Source organism: Salvia miltiorrhiza, chromosome 2 (assembly GCF_028751815.1).
Source record: "Salvia miltiorrhiza cultivar Shanhuang (shh) chromosome 2, IMPLAD_Smil_shh, whole genome shotgun sequence".
NCBI classification, from domain to species: domain Eukaryota; kingdom Viridiplantae; phylum Streptophyta; class Magnoliopsida; order Lamiales; family Lamiaceae; genus Salvia; species Salvia miltiorrhiza.
The window spans coordinates 55,728,291-55,753,575 of NC_080388.1; the positions used below are offsets into that span (position 1 = coordinate 55,728,291).

Consider the following 25,285-nt stretch of genomic DNA (forward strand, 5'->3'; position numbering starts at 1 on the left):
TGGAGTTGAGTCCATATAGAAATGTTCTTAAACTCCGTTGCCACACCGGCTTCATGGGATCAGGTTTACGCACCATTACCAAATCGTTGAATAGATGCCATGGGCCTTCCTCCAGGATACAATCAATATCATTGTCAAGGTCCACATGAAGCACAAAAATATTGAAACCCACAATTTCCACTTCAGAATAACCGTGAACCAGAAGGATAGATGGTAGCTTTTCCCGGAGAAGCTCTCGTGGATGTTGTTGTATTTTACGTGGCATCATCCCAACGGCGGAGTCATTGAACGTCATCCAAAAGAAATTTACCCAAAAAAGGAAAAGGTTTGGATTCAATTTTAATTCTCCAGTTGACCAACTTAAGAAAATATGTAAAAAGTACTCCGTAAAAAGCATGATGCCCCACCCCACCCCACCCCCACCCCCACCTCCACAGTAATAGCAATGCTCTCCCTATTTTATATACACGTGCAACAGGGGTGTTGTACATTTGGCCGGTATTCTACAACTGTACATCGGTGTAGTGGTCGGAAGCCACCACACTAAATTTTAGTCAATTGGAATCCAATTTATTTTGACTTCCAAACCCGACGTAACTCCGTCCTAATTAAATAATGAAATCTTTATTTCGCATTACTCCTACTGCTAATTAAATAATTGTAACAAAAGTATCTCATTAATTTGCGTTCGTTATCTATTATCGACATTATATAAGTTGAATCATATCATGCGTGCGTAATTATTTTATGTCATGCTAATGTTACATATTTGACTCATATAAAAGTAGTTTTGGGTTTCCACTATCTAAATATAAATATCTCATATGTCTTACTTGGAATTAATATAACAAGGATAATTTATGAAAGAAAAACAATTCATTTGACGTCGTACTGTAGCTAGAAAGCAATAGTACACTGCATTTTTCACAAAAGTTAAACGTTTCAACTAAAACTTCTAAAAACCCATTTTATTTAACTCTCATCGCTCTTTTCTAGATGTGTCATTAAACGTTTTTATACTAATCTCATACATAATATTCAAAGTGAGTGTCAGCGGTGCACCAACTTAAATACTCATTTATAATGTGTAGATAGCAACATGCCAACATGCATGTGGCAGCACAAAGCGAGCTATAGTGGAATCAATTAATTAATGCACATCTTCCCCATAGATTTTGGTAATCCACCCCATTCCATCATCATTTCTATTATTTTATAAATGGATTATAAAAATAAAAAGTATTAGTATAAAGATCTTTATTTAATATTTACGTACTGTTAAAAATCAATTATTAATGAAAATTTACAAATCAAATATGAAAATCACTATAATTAAATCATGATAAATTAATGAACATCATTAATAATCTTAAACCTAAGAAATAAAGAAATACTATAATTAAAGAAAAAATAGTTAAAATTAGGAAAAAAATTGAAAGTAGGTAGAATTATAATTAAGTCACTTGATGAGGTTCAACCTAGTCAATTTGGTGTCCTACATTATGTATATTCCATTAAGATAATTTATTTATCAATTTGTTTAATTTTGTTTATTGAATGCGTATTGATGAATTTCTAAAGATTTAAAATTGTAAAAAATTAAAATGTATCTAAAATTATTAAATATACTTTTTCTTTATATAAATTTCAAAGTAGTAATATGATCATATATCAATTATTTACAAGTATATAAAAATATCACATTAAAAATAATAAAGGATAGTATTATGTTCACCTTCAATTTTATTTATCGCTTGAGATCCATGTGGTCAAACTCTCCATATACAGTTATATAATAATAAAGTGAAACCTAGCTAATGGGCCATCTTCTCCACTTATTAATTCTCTTCCTAAATTATTCATTCATTAATTCTCTCTCTCATATAGATATCATATGCTCTCCCACCAATTCTCTCTCATATATATCATATGCTCTCCCACCATACTTGCACAATTATTCATCACCAATTTTGTACTAGAATTATTAATCATGGCTGCTTCCTCTTCTCTATCCACTCTCTCTTGTTTCTCCACTTGCAGTCTCCCATCTTCTTCCCAAACCAAACCACCACGAAAAGTGGCTTTGCGGCTCATCACCGCCACCTTATCGGAAAAGCCACCGACCTCGAAACCAGCGGCGCCGGCGAAACTCCCGATGAGAAAGATCCCCGGCGACTACGGGCTCCCCCTGATCGGGCCGTGGAGAGACAGGCAGGACTACTTCTACAACCAAGGCAGAGATGAATTCTTCAAATCAAGAATCCAGAAATACCAGTCCACCGTCTACAGAACCAACATGCCGCCGGGTCCCTTCATCTCCTTCCGCCCCAACGTCGTCGCTCTCCTCGACGGCAAGAGCTTCCCGGCGCTCTTCGACACCGACAACGTCGAGAAAAGGGACCTCTTCACCGGCACCTTCATGCCCTCCACCGACCTCACCGGCGGCTACCGGACCCTCTCCTACCTCGACCCCTCCGAGCCCAACCACGCCAAGCTCAAGAACCTCATGTTCTTCATGCTCTCCTCCCGCCGCGACCACGTCATCCCGGAGTTCCACGCCACCTACGTCCAGATGTTTCAAGGTTTGGAGGCCGAGCTCGCCGCCAAAGGGAAGGCCAGCTTCGGCGCCGCAAACGACGTCGCCGCGTTTAACTTCCTAGCCCGATCCTTCTACGGCGTCAGCCCCAACGAGAGCAAGCTGGGGCCCGACGGCCCGAGCATCGTCGCGAAATGGGTCCTCTTTCAGCTCCACCCGCTCCTCCGCCTCGGGCTGCCCCGACCCGTGGAAGACGGGCTGCTCCACACCTTCACCCTCCCGCCGTTTTTGATCAAGAAGGACTACACGCGCCTCTACGACTTCTTCTACGACAACTCCTCGCCGATCCTGGACCACGCCGAGACCCTGGGCGTGGCCCGCGACGAGGCCTGCCACAACCTCGTCTTCGCCACGTGCTTCAACACCTTCGGCGGCATGAAGATCTTCTTCCCCAACATGCTCAAGTGGGTCGGCCGCGCCGGCGCCAGGCTCCACGCCGACCTGGCCAGGGAGATCCGCTCGGCCGTCAAATCCAGCGGCGCCGTCAGCATGGGGGCCATGGAGAGCATGCCGCTGATGAAGTCGGTCGTGTACGAGGCGCTGCGGATCGAGCCGCCGGTGCCGTCGCAGTACGCCAAGGCGAAGCGCGACTTCGTGATCGAGTCCCACGAGGCGGCGTTCCAGATCAGGGAAGGGGAGATGCTGTACGGGTTCCAGCCGCTAGCCACCAAGGACCCCAAGATATTCGACCGCGCCGAGGAGTTCGTGGCGGATCGGTTCGTCGGCGAGGAGGGGGAGAAGCTGCTCAAGCACGTGCTCTGGTCAAACGGCCCGGAAAATGAGAGCCCCACGCTTCATAACAAGCAGTGCGCCGGGAAGGATTTTGTGGTGCTCATCTCCCGGTTGCTGCTGGTTGAATTCTTCCTCCGCTACGACTCCTTTGATATCGAGGTCGCCGCCTCGCCGTTGGGCGCCGCCGTAACTGTAACGTCGCTCAAACGGGCTACTTTCTAATTAACATTTCTTGATTTTTATTATACTCAATAAGAGATTTTTTTTATTGGAGACTGTTTTTTTTCAACGGTACTGGTGGCTTAATTTGTGATTAATTAATGAGACTATACTGTTTTGGATGTATGGCGAATTATTTTAAGTTTGTGTAACTAGATTCTGGTGTTAGATCCACTAGGACTACTGTACAGTCTTCTCTCTCTCTCTCGAATTAATTAATGTATGGGTTAAGATCCTCTACATGTTGTGCACTACACACCACTTTTAGCATTTTCATTTTTTTCATGTTTTTCATTGTGTGTGTGTTTGGTGGCATAGCACCTTGCTGTGCACATCAGCAGGTGATCCTAATCCCAATTGTATCTTTTTGTTGGAGTTTGATAGTTGGAATATTCGGATTCAAATAATTAGATAAGACGAGTTGTAACCTTTTGAAAATACATAGATTGATTTTAGTCAAAAAATTACAATTTCTCTCATTTTATATTGTTTGTAATTTATATTGACTGCCATTCTTAGGCCGGAGCACATTAAAGAAGCGACCAATTATGGCGTTTCGATTTTGGAAAAAATTAGGACACTACTAGTCTAATACTAAATCCACTACATCTTAGAGCACTCTCAGCAGATCACCTAAATGCATCACTAACTCTAAATTTAGGCTAAAACAATTGAAAATAAGATAAAAAAAATTCATCCAGCTAGATCCCCTAAATTGGATGGGACCCACAAAATTTTTTACACCTACCTAAATTCAATCTTAAATTTACACCCACCCTAAATTTATTTTAAGCTTATAATTAGTAGGGCCCACACATAATTATTATTTTTATGTAGAAAATAGGAGATCTGGTGTATGTATTTATAAAATCGAGATCTTAAAATTAAATAGGGAAGCTTTATGAAGGAATATAGGAGCATAATTTTGGGATTTCTGCTGAGAGAGTTGTAAATTAGGAGACAAGACTTTTTTTCTTTTAAGGAGCAAGGTTGTCTCTTTTTCCTTCGCTCTGTAAATAGCTACTGCAACATAAGAAACATACTTAACCACCAAAAAAGTCCCAAAATGTACTAGAGATAATCGAAAGTTTAACATTAGATATATAAGTAATTCTTTGTCAAAATTATATTTGTAATGTCATCTATATATATTTGAGCTCAGAAAATCTACCTAGAAGAACCATTAATTTCTTTCAAGTCGTGTCTATGCTTGCATATTAACACATCAAACATATAACTCATTTGATACTTTTTTATTTGTGAAATTAAGAAAGAGATGAATATGGAATTAAAGCAGTGGAACACATTGCTACATGAAGTGAGTGAAAAGCTAGGTAATGCCTAATAGTATAAGACAATAAGTAGAGTTAGAAAGAAGTGAAACATGGAAACAAGTATAGAAGAAGAAGAAATCCTGTGTCCGTAACTAGATTGCTCAGCTAGTTGAGCTACTATGAAGACTTCCATAGCATTGAGCAATGGCGGCAATATGGTGCCGTTGGCCGGAGAAATAGTGAGATTTGCTATATCTTGGACCAAGATCGGGTACAAAGTCAAGACTTGACCTGAGTTAAATGTTTCAAACTTAACATTAGCCCTCACAAGGCCGTCCACATAAATATCCATATACCTGGTGGCGTTTGCAGTTTCAGATGCGTTGAGATTCTGGAAGAAATACAAGACCATATATGTTGATTGAGGATCAGAGTTTGGGAGAGTAATGGATACATGAATTGATTGTGAAGCATTTTGTGGTGCTACTGCATTTTCGACGACGGGCCGAGGAGGATGATTTTCGTAATACCATCCGGCACCAATGGTGGGCTCGAAGCTTAGATTTACCAAACCAGACATTGATTGTGGCATCCAATATCTGTTTAAGAACTCCTCTTCCGGATTCTCAGACCATGGCCTGTGGATGTGGAATCAACATAATATCCATGTTTACAAACTATTAATATATAAAACTAAGATAATGTAGTACAAAAAGAAATATATATCGCTAAAACTAATTTATTTCACAGGTGAGGTGAGATTGTTTTTCAAAGAGGAATACTGAAATAAGAGAGGGCCTTCGTTTTATTCCGGACCCTCTTGATTAATAATCTGGGAACCAAACGTATAACTAACTTCAAATTATTCAGCTATCCAGGCTTATAAAGCATATATATGTTAGTCAAAAGTGGCTGCCACCAACCTTCTTCACCAACCACCTCACACCAACCACCTCTCACCTACCACCTCCAAATCTTCCTATAAATAGAGAGCTCTTCTGCAGCATCCAACACAACAACACCAAAACAACAATCTAACTTTCAGCTAGAGAGAGAGAGAGAAAGAGAGAGAGAGAAAATTCTTGTGAGAGAAAACTTCAGTGTGGAAGTTATACACGAGTGATAAAAGAGAGTTGAGAGATAGCCTCTGCGTAGGCAGATACAAAATACAGTGTGGTATTTTTGTTGTACTCCTCCTTTTGAGATTCTCTAATATATTGGTGTGGGTCCGTGGACGTAGGCAGTTTGGCCGAACCACGTTAAAAATATCGGTGTCATTTTTCTTCTCGTTTCATATCGGTCGATATCCACAATATTGAGTCACACTTGATCCCGGGCGGAATTAGTTGTGTCTAATTTCCTAACAACTGGTATCAGAGCCACGTTGGTGGCGAAAATTTTTTTTCTTGCGCAGGTACTATTCACGTGAATAGTGAATTCGTGAATAGTGAATTTTGCGAACAGTGTTTCGTGCGCAACGGTAATTATTCTTTTAAAATTCTTAGTATGCTCTGTGGTTGCAGTGTAAACTGAACCTCCACATCAGAAACGAATTTTTTGAGAAAATTATCGTGTTTTTTGATCGAGTGGGAGCAATGTCGACAGACGATAAAATTTCCAAAATGGAGAAATTCAATGGTGTGAATTTTGGATTTTGGAAAATGCAAATGGAGGATTACTTGTACCAGAAGGACCTGTATAAGCCCTTGAAGGAAAAGCCAGTGGATATGAAGGACGACGAGTGGGAGGTGCTTGATCGAAAAGCACTCGGCGCAATCAGACTGACCTTATCAAAGTCAGTCGCCTTCAACATAAAGCATGAGAAGACAACAGCGTCTCTCATGAAAGCTTTATCCAGCATGTACGAGCAGCCGTCTGCAGCAAATAAAGTTCATTTGATCAAGAAATTGTTCAATATGAAAATGACGGAGAGCGGAAGATTTGGAGAACATTTGAACGAGTTCAACGAAGTGACGGACCAACTTACCACGGTGGACATCGAATTCGATGATGAGGTCCGGGCTTTGTTAATTCTTGGGCAGTTACCTGAGAGCTGGAATGGCACAGTCACGGCCATTAGCAGCTCTGCCGGTAAGTCCAAAATGAAGTTCGATGATGTCGTGAGCATGATCTTAACCGAGGAGATCCGGAGGCAGTCAGATGTAGTCTCCACTTCAGGTGCCGCTTTAAATGCAGAAAGCAGAGGCAGAAACTCAAACAGAAGTCAAGGGCGTGGACGGAGCAAGTCAAGGAATGGCAGGCAGAGCTCCAGGATCCACAAGAATTCCAACAAATCAAAGTCTGTTGAATGTTGGAACTGTGGTCAGATCGGACACTACAGAACGCAGTGTAAAGTACCTTCAAAAGGAAACGAGACAAAGACCGAAGCCAATGTTGTGGCTGAAGAAGAAGGCGATGCCTTGATATGTTCCATGGAGAAAAGGGCCGAGTATTGGGTCATAGACTCTGGAGCATCTTTCCATGCCACCTCGAATCGAAATTCCTTCATAAATTACATGTCGGGAAATTTCAGAGAAGTATATCTCGGAGATGATCACCCATGCAGCGTGGTGGGCATAGGAGAAGTACAGATCAAACTCAATGGATCTGTATGGAAATTGAAGGACGTGAGACACATTCCAGAGTTGAGGAAGAACTTGATCTCCGTCAAGCAATTGTCAAGAGAAGGATGTGATACACACTTCTCTGGTGATTATTGGAAAATCACTAAGGGCGCAATGATTCTTGCACGTGGCAAGGATACTGGAAGCCTATACACAACGATGAATGCGTGTGTGACAATTGCAGTTGCTGATAGCAAGAAGAATGCAAATCTGTGGCACCAAAGACTTGGGCACATGAGCCAGAAAGGGCTCAAGTATATGCATTCGAAAGGGAAACTACCAGAGCTTCAGTCTGTTGATATAGACTTTTGCGAAAGTTGTATCTTCGGGAAGCAGAAGAGGGTGAGTTTCAATACCAGTGGTAGAACTCCGAAGCAAGTAAAGCTTGAGTTAGTCCACACAGATGTTTGGGGCCCAGCAGCAGTTTCATCCATTGGCGGAAAGTCTTACTTTGTGACTTTCATCGATGACCACTCGAGAAAGGTGTGGGTTTACTTCTTGAGACACAAGTCAGAGGTGTTTGAGGCGTTCAAGAAGTGGAAGGCCATGGTGGAGAATGAAACTGGCTTACGGATAAAGAAGTTGAGATCCGATAATGGTGGAGAATACGAAGATATGGCGTTCAAGAAATTTTGTTACCAGGACGGCATCAAGTTAGAAAGGACGTTGCCAGGGACACCACAACAAAATGGAGTTGCAGAACGCATGAACCGGACGTTGACAGAAAGAGCTAGAAGCATGAGGATACATGCAGGACTGCCAACACAATTTTGGGCAGAAGCTGTCAACACAGCGGCATATCTCGTTAACCATGAGCCATCTGTACCATTGGAGTACAGAATACCTGAGGAAGTTTGGAGCGGCAAAGAAATTAAACTTTCTCACTTGAAAGTATTTGGTTGTGTCGCGTATGTACACATTAGTGATAATGCCAGGAGTAAGCTCGACTCCAAATCACTAAAATGTACTTTCATTGGATATGGTGGAGATTAGTTCGGGTACCGTTTTTGGGATCACAAAAACAGGAAGGTCATTCGAAGCAGGAATGTCATATTCAATGAAAATGTGATGTACAAGGACAGGAATGCAGTGCAGTCCACCGACACAACAAGTGACGATCCAACATACGTTGATCCAGATGATACTGCAGAGTGCAGTACATCAAAGCAAACAGATGAAGGTTTGCAGACGGAGGAGCCCAACTCTGAGGCTGATCCACCACAGTCTCCAGTTCCAGCTCCAACTCCTATACCCAGGAGGTCATCTCGACCTCATGTTCCAAACAGGAAGTACATGAATCAAATGTTACTGACCGATGCTGGTGAACCTGAATTCTATGAAGAAGCATGTCAAGTCGGAGATTCTGTCAAGTGGGAGCTTGCAATGAAAGAAGAGATAAAATCTCTTATCTCTAATATGACGTGGGAACTAGTTGAGTTGCCCAAAGGAAAGAAAGCTCTACACAACAAATGGGTGTACAGAATCAAAGAAGAGCATGATGGTTCAAAGCGATATAAGGCAAGATTGGTAGTCAAAGGTTTCCAACAGGAAGAAGGAATTGACTACACAGATATCTTTGCTCCGGTTGTAAAGTTGACAACAATCCGATCGGTCCTGAGTATTGTTGCAACGGAGGACTTGCATCTAGAGCAGTTAGATGTGAAAACTGCTTTCCTCAATGGTGACTTAGAGGAGGAAATATACATGCAACAACCAGATGGATTCTCTGTCAAAGGAAAGGAGAAGCTGGTGTGCAAGTTGAAAAAGAGCCTGTATGGCTTGAAGCAAGCTCCGAAGCAATGGTACAAGAAGTTTGATGGATTCATGCAGAAAAATGGCTACATGAAGTGCAATGCTGACCATTGTTGTTACTTCAAGAGGTTCGAGTCCAGCTATATCATCTTGCTACTTTATGTTGATGACATGTTAGTAGCCGGCTCAGACTTGAACGAAATCAAGAAGTTGAAAAGGCAGCTTTCAGCGGAGTTCGAGATGAAGGACTTAGGAGAAGCAAAGCAAATTCTCGGGATGAGAATTTACAGAGACAAGCAAAAAGGTGTTTTGCAGTTGTCTCAAGCCAACTACGTCAATCGAATCTTGCAAAGATTCAACATGAGCAGTGCTAAACCGGTTAGCTCATCATTAGCTAACCATTTCCGCCTATCCAAAGAGCACTCTCCAAAGACTAAGGAGGAAAGAGACTTCATGGCTAAAATTCCTTACGCCTCAGCCATTGGAAGTCTGATGTATGCCATGGTCTGTACTAGACCAGATATCGCTCATGCAGTGGGAGTTGTGAGCAGATTTATGGCAAATCCAGGAAAGCAGCATTGGGAAGCAGTAAAGTGGATATTGAGATATCTACGTGGATCTACTGATAGATGCTTGTGTTTTCGACGAGGTGATGTAGCACTACAAGGTTTTGTAGATGCAGATTTTGCCGGTGAGGTAGATCGCAGGAGAAGCACTACCGGTTATGTCTTTACTGTTGGCACGACTGCTGTTAGTTGGATCTCGCAGATACAAAAGATTGTTGCTTTATCCACTACAGAAGCAGAGTACGTGGCAATCACCGAAGCTAGCAAAGAAATGATCTGGTTACAAGGGTTGTTGGCAGAATTGGGTTTTGATCAGACGAAGAATGTCTTGCACAGCGATAGTCAGAGTGCGATACATCTGGCAAAGAATTCAGCATTTCATTCTAGAACAAAGCATATTGGACTTCGTTATCATTTCATCAGATCTCTGTTGGAGGATGAGGTGTTAATACTTGAAAAGATCCAAGGAGCTCAAAATCCAGCCGACATGCTTACAAAGGCAGTAACCATTGATAAATTGAAGTTGTGCTCAGCTTCAATTGGTTTGCTAGAATGACAAAGACAGAAAGGCTGCTGCGTTGATCGAGGTGTGAAGACAGATTGAAATCAGTCTTCAAGTGGGAGATTGTTAGTCAAAAGTGGCTGCCACCAACCTTCTTCACCAACCACCTCACACCAACCACCTCTCACCTACCACCTCCAAATCTTCCTATAAATAGAGAGCTCTTCTGCAGCATCCAACACAACAACACCAAAACAACAATCTAACTTTCAGCTAGAGAGAGAGAGAGAAAGAGAGAGAGAGAGAGAAAATTCTTGTGAGAGAAAACTTCAGTGTGGAAGTTATACACGAGTGATAAAAGAGAGTTGAGAGATAGCCTCTGCGTAGGCAGATACAAAATACAGTGTGGTATTTTTGTTGTACTCCTCCTTTTGAGATTCTCTAATATATTGGTGTGGGTCCGTGGACGTAGGCAGTTTGGCCGAACCACGTTAAAAATATCGGTGTCATTTTTTCTTCTCGTTTCATATCGGTCGATATCCACAATATTGAGTCACACTTGATCCCGGGCGGAATTAGTTGTGTCTAATTTCCTAACAATATATATGCCAAACATATACTAAATTTTTATATATGCATGCGTAATAATATTGTTATTTAGTAGCTTGCATGCTCAAACTTGATGCAACTTCCTGTAAGAAAGCAATTCATCAAAATTTCCACATATATTGCACGTATATTCTCAAACTTATGCCTTTTATATATTAATGGTTTAGAAAAAAAAAATCTTACTAACTTATATTCCCTCCATCCTAGAATCTCTAATACATCCTAGAATCTCTAATACAAGTTTTAATAAATCTTAAGTGAGTGTATTGTGAGAAAAGATAAAAAAATAAAAGATTTGTGATGGGTCTGAGCCATGTTATATAAAGTTGTGAATAAGTTGAAAATGTGAAGATAAAAAGAAAGGCATTTATGTTAGAATAATGTTAAAAAATATATAGAGTGTGCGTATTTTTATGGGACATATCGAAATGACAAAAATTGCATACTATTTCAGAACGGAGGGAGTATTATTTTGTCCAATTACCACGTCAAAGATATGAAAATCTGTTGTTTTGAGTGTGGATATATATGTACGTGAGTTGTAAAAAACAAAAATCACTTTGCCAAATTATCATGAAATATTAATTTATGAAAATTAGAAGAAGAGAGAATTAATGAATAATGTATTAATACTTACTGTATTACTTTGTGATAACCAAAAATGAGTCTGGTGAGGAGATGATAAGCCGTGCCATTTTTGACCTTGGTATAAATTGTGCTATTTTGGATGTCAGAAGAGTCCAAGAAATTTGTCTCAAGAGAAGAAATAAAAGGTGTGCCGCCATTCTCCCTTCTTCTCAAACACACTGAGATATTATCCTTTTTGGGCATATACATAAGCTCATGAAATATAGGCCCATTGCTCGCAGATGAGTTAACCACTGCCCACAGCTGGCCGCCGAGTAAGAGATCAAACACCGGCGGCTGCGATTTCCCGTCGTAATTTGCATAGTTAAATCCGGCACGAAACATAAGTTTTGCTCTAGTAGGTAATGACAAAGCGTAGCAGTTGAGCTCATGTTTGGGGAAATATCTTAATGTAGTCATGAATAGGGGGATGTTGGAGGAGTTGATCACTTGCTTTCTTTTACCAGAATCTATGATCAAGCTATCCGGGAACCATATTTCTTCATTGTAATGTACACTAGATGTACCATTTAATCCACAATCGATTACTGCAAAACAAATTTCGAGGATTCAATTTAGTTCAATCATATCCGTCCGTCTCAATTATATAGGCTCTTTTTTTTTTTTTTTTACCAGCTGGTATTTCAAATATATAGGTCGATTTTCACAAAAAGTAGTACTCCATGTTCTAAGACTCTTTGATTGGCTCTAGCATTGATTCTTCGTCAAATAAAAAATATAAAGAGATTAAGAAATTTGCTTGTTAATTTTCTTTTTTACTGATTTTCTTAATCCTTATGCAAATTTTGAATTTTGAGTATGGTTGGTTGGTTTTGTGCTATTTCTAGAGAAATATTCCAGGCATTGTTAATTACAAGGGTTATTCTTAAATTTTTAATTTGAATTTAAAAGTATTTAATTTTCATTGTTCACGTAATAGCTCGAGTCACAATTTTTGTGCAATTTAAGAGAGTTTTTCTTGATTTTTCAGGATTTAAAAATACATTTCGGATTGTTTATAGGCATTTTATTGGTTTTGATGGTTGTTTCTTGAATACACGTCAACTTATGTTGCTTGGAAATATTGACGTTGTACGTACAACGAAGATAAATGCAAGCTATTTATAATATTTTAAATTACAATTAAAAGGTAACCATAAGATGAAAGTTGAAGCTACAATTTAAGAATCTTTGGAATATCTATATAATTTTGTATATTGCCATACACTCACGTGTATATAAATAGGAATTCTATAATATTATTACGAGGGGTTAAGCGTGATAATACTATCCTGAGAAAATGATTGGTATAATAGGTTTTTTTTTCGCTCTAGAAAATACAAGATAAAGAAAAATGGAAACAATTAAAATTAGACTTGTAAGTTCTGAATGAAAGGAACAAACTTACATGGATATATCTCACCCGCTTCCGCTTGACACGCCCATACGAGAAGTAGTACAACTGCCAATTTCTCCATTTCTAATAGTATTAAGTTTTATGGCTTCTCAAACTCCAAAAATAATGAGCTCTATGTATAAGAACAATGGGTTACAAATTAAACATGATAATCTCTATGCTTGCGCTATTTTATTTTTATTTTTTCCGCATATTCCTGGCGAACTAATTAAATGCTAATCCAAAGTCCAAACTCGTGGATATTTGTTCCAACGTTAGGGGGAAAACAAGGGCCTAGTTAAAAATTCCAATCATCATATCAACGAAAGTAGAGAAAAACAAAATATAGTGACAATGTAGTTACAAGAACAAGGCAGCATTAACAACTGCCATTCGAGTTTTGAGTGGCACCATAACAAATACTCCATCCGTTCGTTAAGAGTATGTCACAATTACCATTTTGAACGTCCGTAAAGAGTATGTCACTTTCCTTTTTAAGATATGGTCTCATATCTTTTTCTTATCATTTTTCCATTATTTACAAAAAAAAAAAAATACCTCTTATTTAATTTCAACCACTCATTTCAAACAATAGTAGGACTCTTTTTCCTCTACATAAAAATCACCAATAATTTTATTAAATCTCGTGTCCAGCCAAAGTGACATACTCTTGGCGGACGGAGGGAGTATAATCAATGGGCTCAATAAAAAGTTAAATATTTTGATATAAGCAACTGTGATCATTAGAGCATCCACATTGGAGAGCCAGTATGAGCTTTTAAAAGTGGTCCCACTATTTAAGAGCTCACCCTCTACATTGCAAGAGCCAACACCTTGACTCTTAAACTTTGTTTTTATTTTATTTTTAATGTTGTTTTCAATTACTTTTAACATTATATTTAACAACATTAGTTTTATTAAAATAAAAATTAAACATTACATTAATTTTAAAACGACTGAAATCATTAGAGCATCCACATTGAAAAGCCACTCTGAGCTCTTAAAAGTGGTCCCACCATTTAAGAGTTCACCCTCCACATTGCAAGAATCAACACCTTGACTCTTAAACTTTGTTTTTATTTTATTTTTATTTTTAATGTTGTTTTCAGTTAATTTTAATATTATATTTAACAACATTAATTTTATTAGAATAAAAATTAAACATTACATTAATTTAAAAGAAAAACACAATAATTGAAAAAATATTACAATAACTTGAAAAAATAAAAGAAGAAAATAGAAAACAAATAAAAAAGTGGGAATAGCCATTGAACGGCTGAAATCAGATTTGAGTAAATAAAAAATCACCAAACAGAGAAGAAGAGAGCCGTTCACTTTTTTTTTCTTTCTTTCTAATGCAGCAAATTCTCTTATCGGTCGTGCTAATCACACGCCCAATCCTTTGGATGTCTGCATTGGGAGCGGAGGCCCAAGTCGGGTGCAGCATTGCTGGGGGTTTTCGCGAGCCCAGTGCGCGCCGGCTCCCCCACTATGGATGATCTTATATTGTAATAGCAAATCACAGCCATAAAAAGAAAAAATTTAAACGCTGAGTTTTTAATAAAACTTTTGAAAGACATTTCTGTACACAACATTATAATTTTTACTTTTTTTAGGAAGGTACACAGCATTATTTATTGAAGTGCAGTAAACACACATATTAAGGTTTTCAAACTTGTAGAAGTTATCTAGAATACACTCATGTAGTTTGTCCTTTAAAGAAATCCCCAAATCAGTAATCGACAATCAAGTTGACCTATCTGTGTATGTACAAAATATATACACATCTCACGCAGCACAATTCAAATACTACAGCTAATGCAGAACTCTTCCTAGAGCATGTCTAGCTAAAGCTGAGAGTGCCTTCAAATCTTTGTGCAGTTCAATTAGAAACAAGGGCTTGTATACATACATTATAGCAGCAACGTTGATCATGATGGACGAAAGGTAACAGAACCAGGAGCCTTCGTTAATACCCCCGCCATCAGACATGTAGAAACAGTTATAGTTGATACGAGTAACTAGAGCCGCCAAATGAGGGAACTGCCCCACATTGAGCTTCACAGAGAGAATCTGAAATGCCAAATAGATAATTAAGACAGCCAAACCATATTTGTCGTATAAAACGAATGTCCTTATTCTTGTGGTTTCTACTGGATGAGATTTAAGGTGATATATTCTTGGTCACATGAAGCATGCTAGAAGCTACTACTTCTCTTTACTCATAGTTAATTGGTCATTCATAATTGTCATTACTGATACACCTACAAGTGCTTTAAACCAGCTACCAGGATACCAAAATGAAAAAGGAGAGAAGCCATAGAGATACCTTGGCAGATGTTCCCGCAACAAACGTAATAAAAAAAGGTAATAAGAAAACAAAGGCTCTATTTAGTTTCCCTCAGTAGGGGAAAAAGAAAATGTAAAATTGGAAAACAAATAGGGCCCACAACTTAGAGACCCAAGGGAGAGCAAAGTGATTGGTGTAAGGAGAAATTCTATGAATTCAAGATAAAGATAGATTCAAAAGAGATCAAATATGAAATTGTTTTAGGGTTAATTGCAAGAGGATTCACGAAGATATAGTCACTATGGCAATTTAATCATATCCTTTTTAATTTCAGTTATTTAAGTAATAGACTTTCACTTTTTTGTAAAAAAATTCACAACTTTAGTTTCAGTAAAACTAAATCAAAGTTAAGCCTAACTCTTTTTTTTTTTTTTGAGTTAATTTCAGTTGAATTTGCAAATTTAGGGGTTCAGAAACAGATAGCAATAAACTGAAAGTTGTCTATTGACATTGCTAAATTTAAAAAGGTATTATTTAATTGCAAAAACAATTAAAGGTCGTGAATTGTTTTGCAAAATCAATTAAGATTCTATAACTTTTGGAAAGAAGCTGGATTCAGCACATAGGTGGAAATAAAGAAGGATGAAAAAGTCTGAATAAAACTTAAAAAAAAAAAGGTTCATGAGAGAGGAATACCCTGAGAAGGAACGCCATGCAGTCATCAAACTGTTTCTCTATTCTCTCCACTTCCTTCTCACATCTTGCTTTTATGGCAGAAACTGCTCCGATGCTGCTTATAGTTTGCTGTACAGAATAGAAATCCAGCGCTAGCCCAAGGATACTGTTTATACGGCTAGCAATCAATCCCCACTGTGAGTAACAGGGACTCTCATCAAATGCTCACAATTTTCACGTTGGTTCTATGAAGTACATGAATAATTGCAAATACTGAAAGAGAAAACGGCAAGGACAAACCAGCTTGTCTGGAACCACAAAACATTGTCTCTGAATCGACAACAAGTAGGCCTCATGTACTTCAATTACTTCATCCAGAGTTCCAGCTGCTGCCACACCCTCACAAAGTTCACGCCATGCATTATGATATACCTGTTCATCATATCCAGGTTACAGTCTAGAAGGAGCATACCTACAAACACTTCTTATTCACAGTGGTTAACCATATAATGAAAATATCAAATTTAACCAGAAATGAGCCACGAGTTTCAAGATAAAGCCCCCAACTGATGCTAACCAAAACCCAAAGCAGATAATGATGATGGACTTAACTAACAGGAAAAAGCTCTACTACAGAGAACTACTAGTCAATGACTACCTACGGTAATTGTGCGTATTCAATAAAAATATAAAATCATCCATAAAAACATACTTAAATTAAGCCTCTAATTTATCCATTTTTTTATTGTAGTTGCACTTTAAATGTGTCTACAACTGCTTTCCCTCCTAATGAGGATATAGTCCAGAGAGAGAACATTAAATTAAGGTGAAGAGAAGCATTGGGGAAGAGGCAGAAGAAGATTGAGAAATTTCATTCTAAATAGCCAACTCCTTGGCCTCTTCTTCTTTGCAAGGCAGTCAATTCATAAACTGAATTGCACAGCATAATTCCTCCCTAATTTATTATCTATTTGTATAAAATAATCTTCAAATAAGGTCTTCAATGATCTTAAATTTAATCCAATGCAATGATTGAACACAAAGAGATCTTCAAATAAGGTCTTCAATGATCTTAAATAAGGTCTTCAATGATCATAAATTTATTCCTCCCTAATTATCTCTTTTTATCCTGATCTGCATCAGCCACCTTGTCGATAAAGAAAACGATACTCCATATAGGAATGCTGGAAGTAGGAACTTAAGAGTGGGATTTTGTTGAAGAACTCATCTTTGATTTTCCATGTATCATGACTTGATGAACAAAGAAGTGAAAAATTCCTCCAGTCAAAGAAGTCACATACTCTTATCAGGAAGAATATCATCTATCACATCACATGTCCAGATGGAGCTCTAAGGTTGGTGAATATAGAGGAAACCAAAACTAGAGGTTTGTGTGTGCCTTGAAGGCAAATAAAATTGACTCACTAAACATAGGGACCAATGATATATATTTGGAAGCAATCCAAGTTCATATGCATCAAATTTAATCCTATTAAAGAGAGAAAAAGGCTAGTGACTCAGACATGGCATCTTTAGATCTCAGGGGAAATGCAGACCATGAGATAGTTGTCAACTTCGACTTAATTATTTCAATGATATGTCTCAGTAGAAAGTTCATAAAACTCAAAGCAACTACAGTTGATATCTCTCACAAAAGTTACCAGTTCATGGTCTAACATAATATTTACCATACAAGCCTTATAGTTAATAAGGAAAACCTCAGTACCTAGTTATTCAATAAAGCACAACAAGATTTTAAATAAAAGTTTTCATGTTTCAGCAGTTAGGAACCACATTACTCTGTCCATAACATATTGATGAAAGGCATCTACAAAATGAAGCAGTTTGTGCTCTAGCAACCAGTGGCGCTTGTGTTTCCTTCTTGCAGTGCCTCTATCCTGAAAGATTCAAAGTTAAAATATGAAGATTCAAAACAGTGTCATTAGAGGCAAACAATGAATGTGCAACTTAACAGATCAACTTTGTTTGCTGGAATAGTTCTAGAATGAATGTCAGCCACTTTAGACAAAATAAAGGCTGCTAATTGGCAAGACATACCTTCCACATCCACTTCCGAGCTTTATCAAGCACAAATTTTGCACGTTTAACTTTCAATAAGAAATTCATAACCTGCAGCAAAATACAGTGATGATATAATCAAATATCACAAACATGAGCTATTCCTATCAACATGTCGGAATGTACCTGATTGTACTTTTTCATTGCTTCCAGGTTTGCTATTAGTTCAAGTGGCCAAGAGACCTATTGTATTGACACAAAAGAAATTTCAGTTCAAATTGTAGCTACACCACTAAATCAAAGCTGAACAAGAGAGAAACATGTTTGAAAGTACATGCCTTATATGTGAACTTCAGAGAGTCGAGGACATCCATGCCAGAGCTCTGTCCTCCACCTTTGCGAGGCGTTGAGACAGAAATAGATGGGTTGCTTTGTTCGTCTTCACCGAGATTTTTGCCTACTGATACCACTAATGAATCAGGCGTACTCAGCAGCACATTATCAGAAGAATTCCTAATTGACTCCTGAAGTAAAGTAAAATCTGGTATTAAAACACTTCTGACTGATATTCAGAAACAAATGAAGGAAAATACTACTCATAAGACTTCCAGAGCAGAAGTTAATAAAATGCTACTCATGCTTCAATAAATTATACACATGAGCATTTCAGTGTCTCTAGACAAATACAGTTACCACAATTTGGTCACTGTGCTATGTAGTGATCTTTTCATTTCCGAAATTATCTAACTTGAGTCTGCAAATGCTATAGTTTGCATGACACAGAATTATTCTCCAAAGGTATTGTTGTTTTTGGTTGTCAAAAACACTATATGGGGCGTAATCTAAGATGGAGAGCTATATTGAATACCATTAAATATTGGAATTAACAAAGTTCGGGAAACAAGTCCAAGAAAAACAATTGAGTTTTGAAACACTTACGACAGCAAAATAAATTGTGTTTTAGAACATATTGTATACTCAAAAGTAGGTTCAATTAAGTCATGGATGAATGTTAGTTATGAGCATAATTATCCATTTGATGATCACAGATTGGATCTTATTTAATAATTGCCAGAATACTACAGTTTTGAGCCCAGACACTAAACCTGCAATATTGTGTTCAACTCAAAATCATCATCCAAAGGTTCTCCTTTGTCTAGCTTATTGAAGATAACTGACAAGAAGTATTGAAGCAGATCACCTGTAAATTGCAAGATTCCAGCCCAGCTGTTAATACATGTATAATATGTTGATGTACGAATATTTGGAACAGTAAGACCTTGTTACCTGATCCTAATAAATATATGGCGCGTAGAAAACCCAACTCATCTAGCAATCTCCAGTCATTCAGTAACTTTGACAACATAGTCCTCCCAATATAATCAGCCTGCATATTGAATCTAAAAGCTGAAGTAGCATACATCAATAGTATTATAATTGTAAAGTAGGTAATAATTATCATGAACCTGTTTCTTTATATAGAAGATAAGGCATTCTTGAATAATCACCGCAGGAAGAGGAGTTGTTTTAGGCTCAATATTCTTGATCCAGGTAAGGATTCTTGATGGAAGAGTGCAATTGTTCTGAAAAGGTAAAACCTCTGACATCTGAAGATCCTCCTATGACATAAAACAAAGTAGTAAATGTTAGACAAAATTAAGATTAGCTACGATCTTACTTAAATAATGCAAATACAGGATACAATACCTGGAAAAATGGAAGAAGAGTGGGAAAGGGAAGTAAAACTTCAAGTAATTTTGTATCTTCCAGGAATCTCGTATCTTGTAACTCACCAAACTGAAAAGTATTTTCCATGTTCTGGAATGTCAAAGCGCCTTCACTGTTATTACTGAATATAGCCTGCCTTAGTGATTCATCATTTAGGGGGGGAAGATGAAAGGCCTGAGAAATATTCAATGAGCCCCAAGCATCCTTATTCTCATGAAGAATCTCAAGACAAACAGTAATAGCAGGGTTTTGGGAACAATATAATTGAGAAAGTATGTCCATTTTATTTGTATGAGCTCCCAATGCATTCAGATTGTGGTAATTAATTGCACCTGTCCTTGAAGACGTTGCCAAACAAACATTTCTTTTCTGGGCTAATGTATCATCCAATAACTTCTGCCAGAATTCTTTTGGCTGAGTCTTTGCTGCTGAAATCCTATCAATCTCATCTGGCTCCCCACTGTTTCCAACAGATCCAACTAAGTGTTTGTCATCTTGCCATAAATGCTTAGCAATGTGATCACCATGACCAACAAGAGCTATTAGTGACAGGCAAAAGACTTCTGACAAAGTCAACCCAGCTATGCTATACACACTTTTAAGATCATCGCCAGAAGATGCTGAAAGAGACGCCATAGGAGCATGTCGGATCAGCTGCAATGATTTACCTGCAGAAATGATAGCTTTTGCAATGTCTTTGATGAATGATGGGCAAGCTTGAAAGTCACTATTGGTATCTTCTTTTCCTGCAGCCACACTTGACATAGATACAGATGCTCTGCCAGTCATATCTTCTTTCGATTTAGATGAAGGATGAAAATCTGGAGCTAAATCTGCAAACTTTAACTTTCCTGACATAGATGATCTCTGCACATAGCTTTTCTCCCAAAACTCAGCCTCCTCTATAGCAATTTTTTTATTTGCAACAAAAAAAATCTGCAAAAAGCACACAGCACCAGCAAAGGAATTGCACTCATATAAAACATTCATAAAGAATGGTGAACAATACATTATCAATAACAAGACATGCTTCCGAACTAATGTCTACATCAAGTTTATATCACAAATGACAGAAAACTATATTGACGTTTTAGGATCTATAAACAAAAGATGAAGACAAACAATGACATTGAGGAAATCAAACAGGACAGAAACATCAACAAAGGATGTCCAGTTACAGACTTTTAAAGAGAAGCTTAGGAAAATGGAAAATCACAGATAATGCTAGTGATCTAACAGCTTTTGCCTCCAGAAGGTAAAAAGATGGAGGCTAACATGCATGTATATGAAGAGAGAGATTGAGCAACAAGGAACAAGAAGGAGACATTTAGTCTTATCGGGATTGTGTAAAGTAAAGCTTTTTATTTCCTCAATCTATCTCAGAACTTGAAACAAACAAAAATACTAGATTTGAAATGTAAAATTATTCATCAAAGAACAATAGGAAATAGTATTATCAGCAAGCTGCAATATCAATACACATGAGGACTTTGTTTGGACCTAATCTAGCAGGTAAAGTGACCAAACAGTTGACTGCACCCAGTCCAAATATCAAATTTAAAAAATATCACGCATTTCACAGTTGCAGTGGGTAATTCTCTGGACTTGAGAACATCCGTTTCCCATATTTCTTCAAGCAAAACTATAGGTTTATCATCAGGTTTTCTTCTCCCTCAATGAATACTTGATTCCATCTTTATTTTATTTTATGTTGGAAGCATATAACAAGAACCTATCTATCAATGAAAGTAATTTGACCAATGGCATTCTACTATTTTAACAAGGGTAAAAAATGAATATATGATTCCCTTGTAGCTAAAAAAAGAGTATCAGAATGCTTAACACTCAGTTAAATAAACACCAGAGAAATATCCCACCTTAGTGAAAGCAAGCAAATAGCAGAAACAGATGAGAGATAAAACTCAGAAGGCAAGGGACAGCAGCTGCATCCATTATGTGGAAATGGATTTTAGTTGGGGAGGTGAAAGATCTTTAACATCTAGAATAAACTCTTGATACTAAAAGGGTAAATAATGACGAATACAGCAATGAATACAAACAATATACATGATTATGTATACAAAACAAAGTCAGATAAACTGTTTTCATACTCTGGAAATTCCATCCGTTGAGAACTAAACATGTTTAAAAGGTACAGATTTCTGTTACTGGGAAACTTATTTAAAACTTTTTGCGATATAAAATGTTCTTTTATAATTTGATTTTAAAACCAAACACTTGTATCCAAATTTCATGTTAGGAAATACTCTCAAGAGCAATGAATTAGTCTCAATTGAAAGCAGAATAGGCAAAATCTGACTTCAAAACATCATCAATAATTCAATATACACCTACATAAAAATGTTAAAAAGGAAATACCTCATCAAAAGGATCATCAAGAGTTCCTTGGAAAAGCCAAGAATCAAGGGTCTCAATATATGGCAGCAAACTTCCTACGAATATATAAAGCAGCATCCGGTATGCATCATCCTGTAACCAGCATATTTTTTTGATCAAATCTCAATAGTTAAGACGTGCATTTCACAAGTATGAAATCTCACTAGCAAAGTTATCTGATAACCTCTCCTCCTTGCACAAGACAAGCTCCACTGAGCTTCCCATAAAGATGGTTTAAAATGTGTACAGCAATATCTGCTGCCGGGACAGAGGGATCAAGCTCCAAAAAGGATTGTGGGATGGTCCCATGCACTATTTGAAACAAATATTCCGCTCCTGAGCACAGACTGCATCACAGAAACAGTTAGCAACCATGATAGGAAGCTAAAAATGGTAGGGAGGCTCTTAGACAAGCTCATCAAAAAAAGGCCAGTGAAATGAAATTAGAAGTTAAGATACAAGTACAACAGCTTGAATGTTAGCTATGCACACGATTAGAACAGAAATGGAATGGAGCAAGAACGTCTGTTGAATATAACAATGTTTTCAAAAAAAATTCTAAGCTTGTTCTGAACAAATAATTTAAGTGACTCGCAGTAAAACCGGAAAAGAGAAACATTGAGTGCTGTTCTTTGATTGGATTTTGACAATATGCATTTTCTTTGTTTCTATGAGAGTATGAATCAAGGCGAATGATGGTTTGAATACCCACCATTACTGGCCTTTCATATACCAATAACGAGAAGATGCACCATAATTCAGCTTCTAACATATCAACAGAAAATCTCAAGTGCGTGACTGCCATTTGATTGCCAGCACAAGATTTTCATTTTCATTTCCAGAAAGCAATATGATATACAATATTCCAGCTCCAAAATCAAGTAATATGCAAACAAACCTTGATAAAGAACTTGACAGCCCCAAGATAGACACAGCAGTATTAACATTTGGGCTGTTTATTTTCACCTCTTCTTGCAAAGCAATGTCACGTATCCTCTGCAACAGAAAGGGCTTAATTGAATTAAAGCACGAAGAAAATAGAATGTAGAGGTCACTAAACTAGAAAACAACGTAAAAATTGATATAGAAAACTCATATCAATTTGACATACTCTAAGCCAAGTGCTAACAGAGCAAGAGAATGCTCTCAAAGTTGGTGGAGTGAAGCTCTTAGTTTTCTCAACTTTGTTCACCACAATATCAACCAATTTTAAGCATGTTCCAGCATATAAAAACTGTTCAAGAATGTGATACAAACTGGTCTGGGAAAGATGAGTCACATAAATCCCACTTTTGAAGCGAAAAAACAGCCCAGTGTCATCCCAATAGAATAGCGAACTCGATAAACCTTGAAGCATCTGCAATAATCCTCGGACCTAAACCCGGGAAAGAAAATTTCAAACAATGAATTAAAAAAAAGTAATGAGAATAAGTTTTTCCCAAATAAGTGAAGCACATTACCAAGTCGGATTCATTGGTCCTCAAAGAGGCAACAGGAGTTGCAAAATGTATTCCACCACCAGTGAAGGAATTATGGATTGTATTGATTAGATTTGCTGATACTTCCATCTCTGCGCGAACCATGCTAATTAAAGGTCGTGAAGATCAATGGAAAGAAAAGAGAATTTGGTTCGGGCAATTTGTCAAACAGTTGAGTAGCAGTGGCTGAAATGTTGAGCCACGCAATCCCGATAGGAGATCTTTCGGTATCATAGTCTTTGAGGAGCAGGCTAAGCACTATAACAGCATTTTGAGATTCTAGGCAACGTGAGAAAGAGTTTAAGGGGATAGAAGTATGGGAATTTTGTTTTCGTGAAGAAAGCTTGGAATTGAAAAACACTCAGCCTCTCGCTCTCTCTGGGTAGATCTACAGTATCGTTGGTTGAATTTTACTATTTAGTTGGTGGTGCCGGAGATAATGGTTGGGGAACGGCAGCAGTTGTGGTGGTCGGCGGCGGGGGATGCGAGCTCTAGTGGTGGCGCAGTCCTTAAAATTACTCTGAAATTTAGAAATAAATCTATACTATTAGTAAGTTAATATTTTAATTTAAAATTAATTTTAAATAGATTTCAAAATTGAGTATTTATTGTAAATATGTACTCCCTCCGTCTCATTGGCCTTGTTCCATTTGGTTTCGGCACGGTTATTAAGGAGAGTATTAATAGTGGTAAGTGTCTAGATAAAGTAGGAGAGAGAATGTGATAAAGTAGGAGAGAGAAAGTGATAAAGTGATAAAGTAGAAGTGTTATTTATAGAAATTGGACAAGATCAATGGGACAAGCAAAAAAAGAATACGAAACAAGATCAATGGGACGGAGGGAGTATAATATACTCCCTCCGTCCCATTATTCATGGCCTATTTTTCTTTTTGGGCTGTCCCAATATTCATGGCCTCTTTCTTATTTTGAAAATAATAAGGGTGTAATTAACTATACTAATTAACTACACTAATTAATTAAGACTACCTAACCCTAAAAGAAAAAAACGGACGGTTCACTCTCTCTCTCTTGCGCCGCACATTCCCTCTTTTCTCTTTCCTCTGAAACCCTAAATCGCGGCTCTCTCTATCTCTCGATTGCTCATCACTGCTCTCTCTATCTCCCGATTCTCTGCGAATCTCCGCCCCTTTCGCCACCCTTAGATCGGCGAATCTCTGCCACCGCACGCTGCCCTTAGAACGGCGCTTCTCTGCCGCCGTGATGAAGTCCAAGTGGGAGGCTTACCTGAGCGGACAGTACGTGCCGGACAGCGAGGACTCGTGCTTCGATTGGGGATCGCCGCCGGAGGTAGATTTCCCGTTCTCGGCTGAATTTTCAGAAACGACGGAAGACTCTCTCGGCTTCAGTGAGATCGAGAGTCTCTGTGGAGATGGGAGATGTCTTGTTTCACCACGGGCTCCGATCTATCGCCGCCCCCAAAATCCTGTGAGAAAATCGGTCTCTGATATAATTACCCCTGAATCTCCTATTTTGAATGATAGTACTGACTATCCCCTTTGTCAATTACTCTGTGAGGAATCGTGGGATGAAGTTGTGGCCTGGAATGCTACTGTTGGACCGTGTGTGGCTTCTCAGCTGGTGGGTTATACCCCAGTTCAAATGAATATGTTAAAGAACCTATTGCCAGCCTTATTTCGGGTGAGATCTCACCTTTTACTTTGACCTATATTTGCATGTGAATGTACTAAGGGAGATAGGGTTACTTTCGGTTTTGAAGTGATGAAAAACATGCTCACTTAATGGAAAATTGATTCTAACATCTATGATTCTTGCATGAGAT

General features: G+C 38.1%; 2 protein-coding genes across 2 annotated transcripts; one reads left to right on the top strand and one right to left on the bottom strand.

Annotated features, from left to right (window-relative positions):
* The first annotated feature begins 1,731 nt into the window (after positions 1-1,731).
* LOC131010424 (allene oxide synthase 1, chloroplastic-like) lies at positions 1,732-3,787 on the top strand. The gene has a single exon (XM_057937938.1). It carries the CDS (start codon positions 1,895-1,897, stop codon positions 3,548-3,550), a length of 1,656 nt encoding a protein of 551 aa, XP_057793921.1. The 5' UTR covers positions 1,732-1,894; the 3' UTR covers positions 3,551-3,787.
* A 10,743-nt stretch (positions 3,788-14,530) lies between these two features.
* LOC131010425 (uncharacterized) lies at positions 14,531-24,032 on the bottom strand. Its single transcript, XM_057937939.1, has 16 exons — positions 23,467-24,032; positions 23,118-23,381; positions 22,905-23,002; positions 22,191-22,353; positions 21,989-22,099; positions 19,589-20,545; positions 19,348-19,500; positions 19,169-19,268; positions 18,988-19,082; positions 18,220-18,405; positions 18,068-18,124; positions 17,921-17,992; positions 17,662-17,760; positions 16,163-16,294; positions 15,884-16,057; positions 14,531-14,970 (listed from the first exon to the last, which is right to left on the bottom strand). Exons 1-16 carry the CDS (start codon positions 23,587-23,589, stop codon positions 14,713-14,715), a joined length of 3,042 nt encoding a protein of 1,013 aa, XP_057793922.1. The 5' UTR covers positions 23,590-24,032; the 3' UTR covers positions 14,531-14,712.
* Between the last annotated feature and the right edge of the window lie 1,253 nt (positions 24,033-25,285).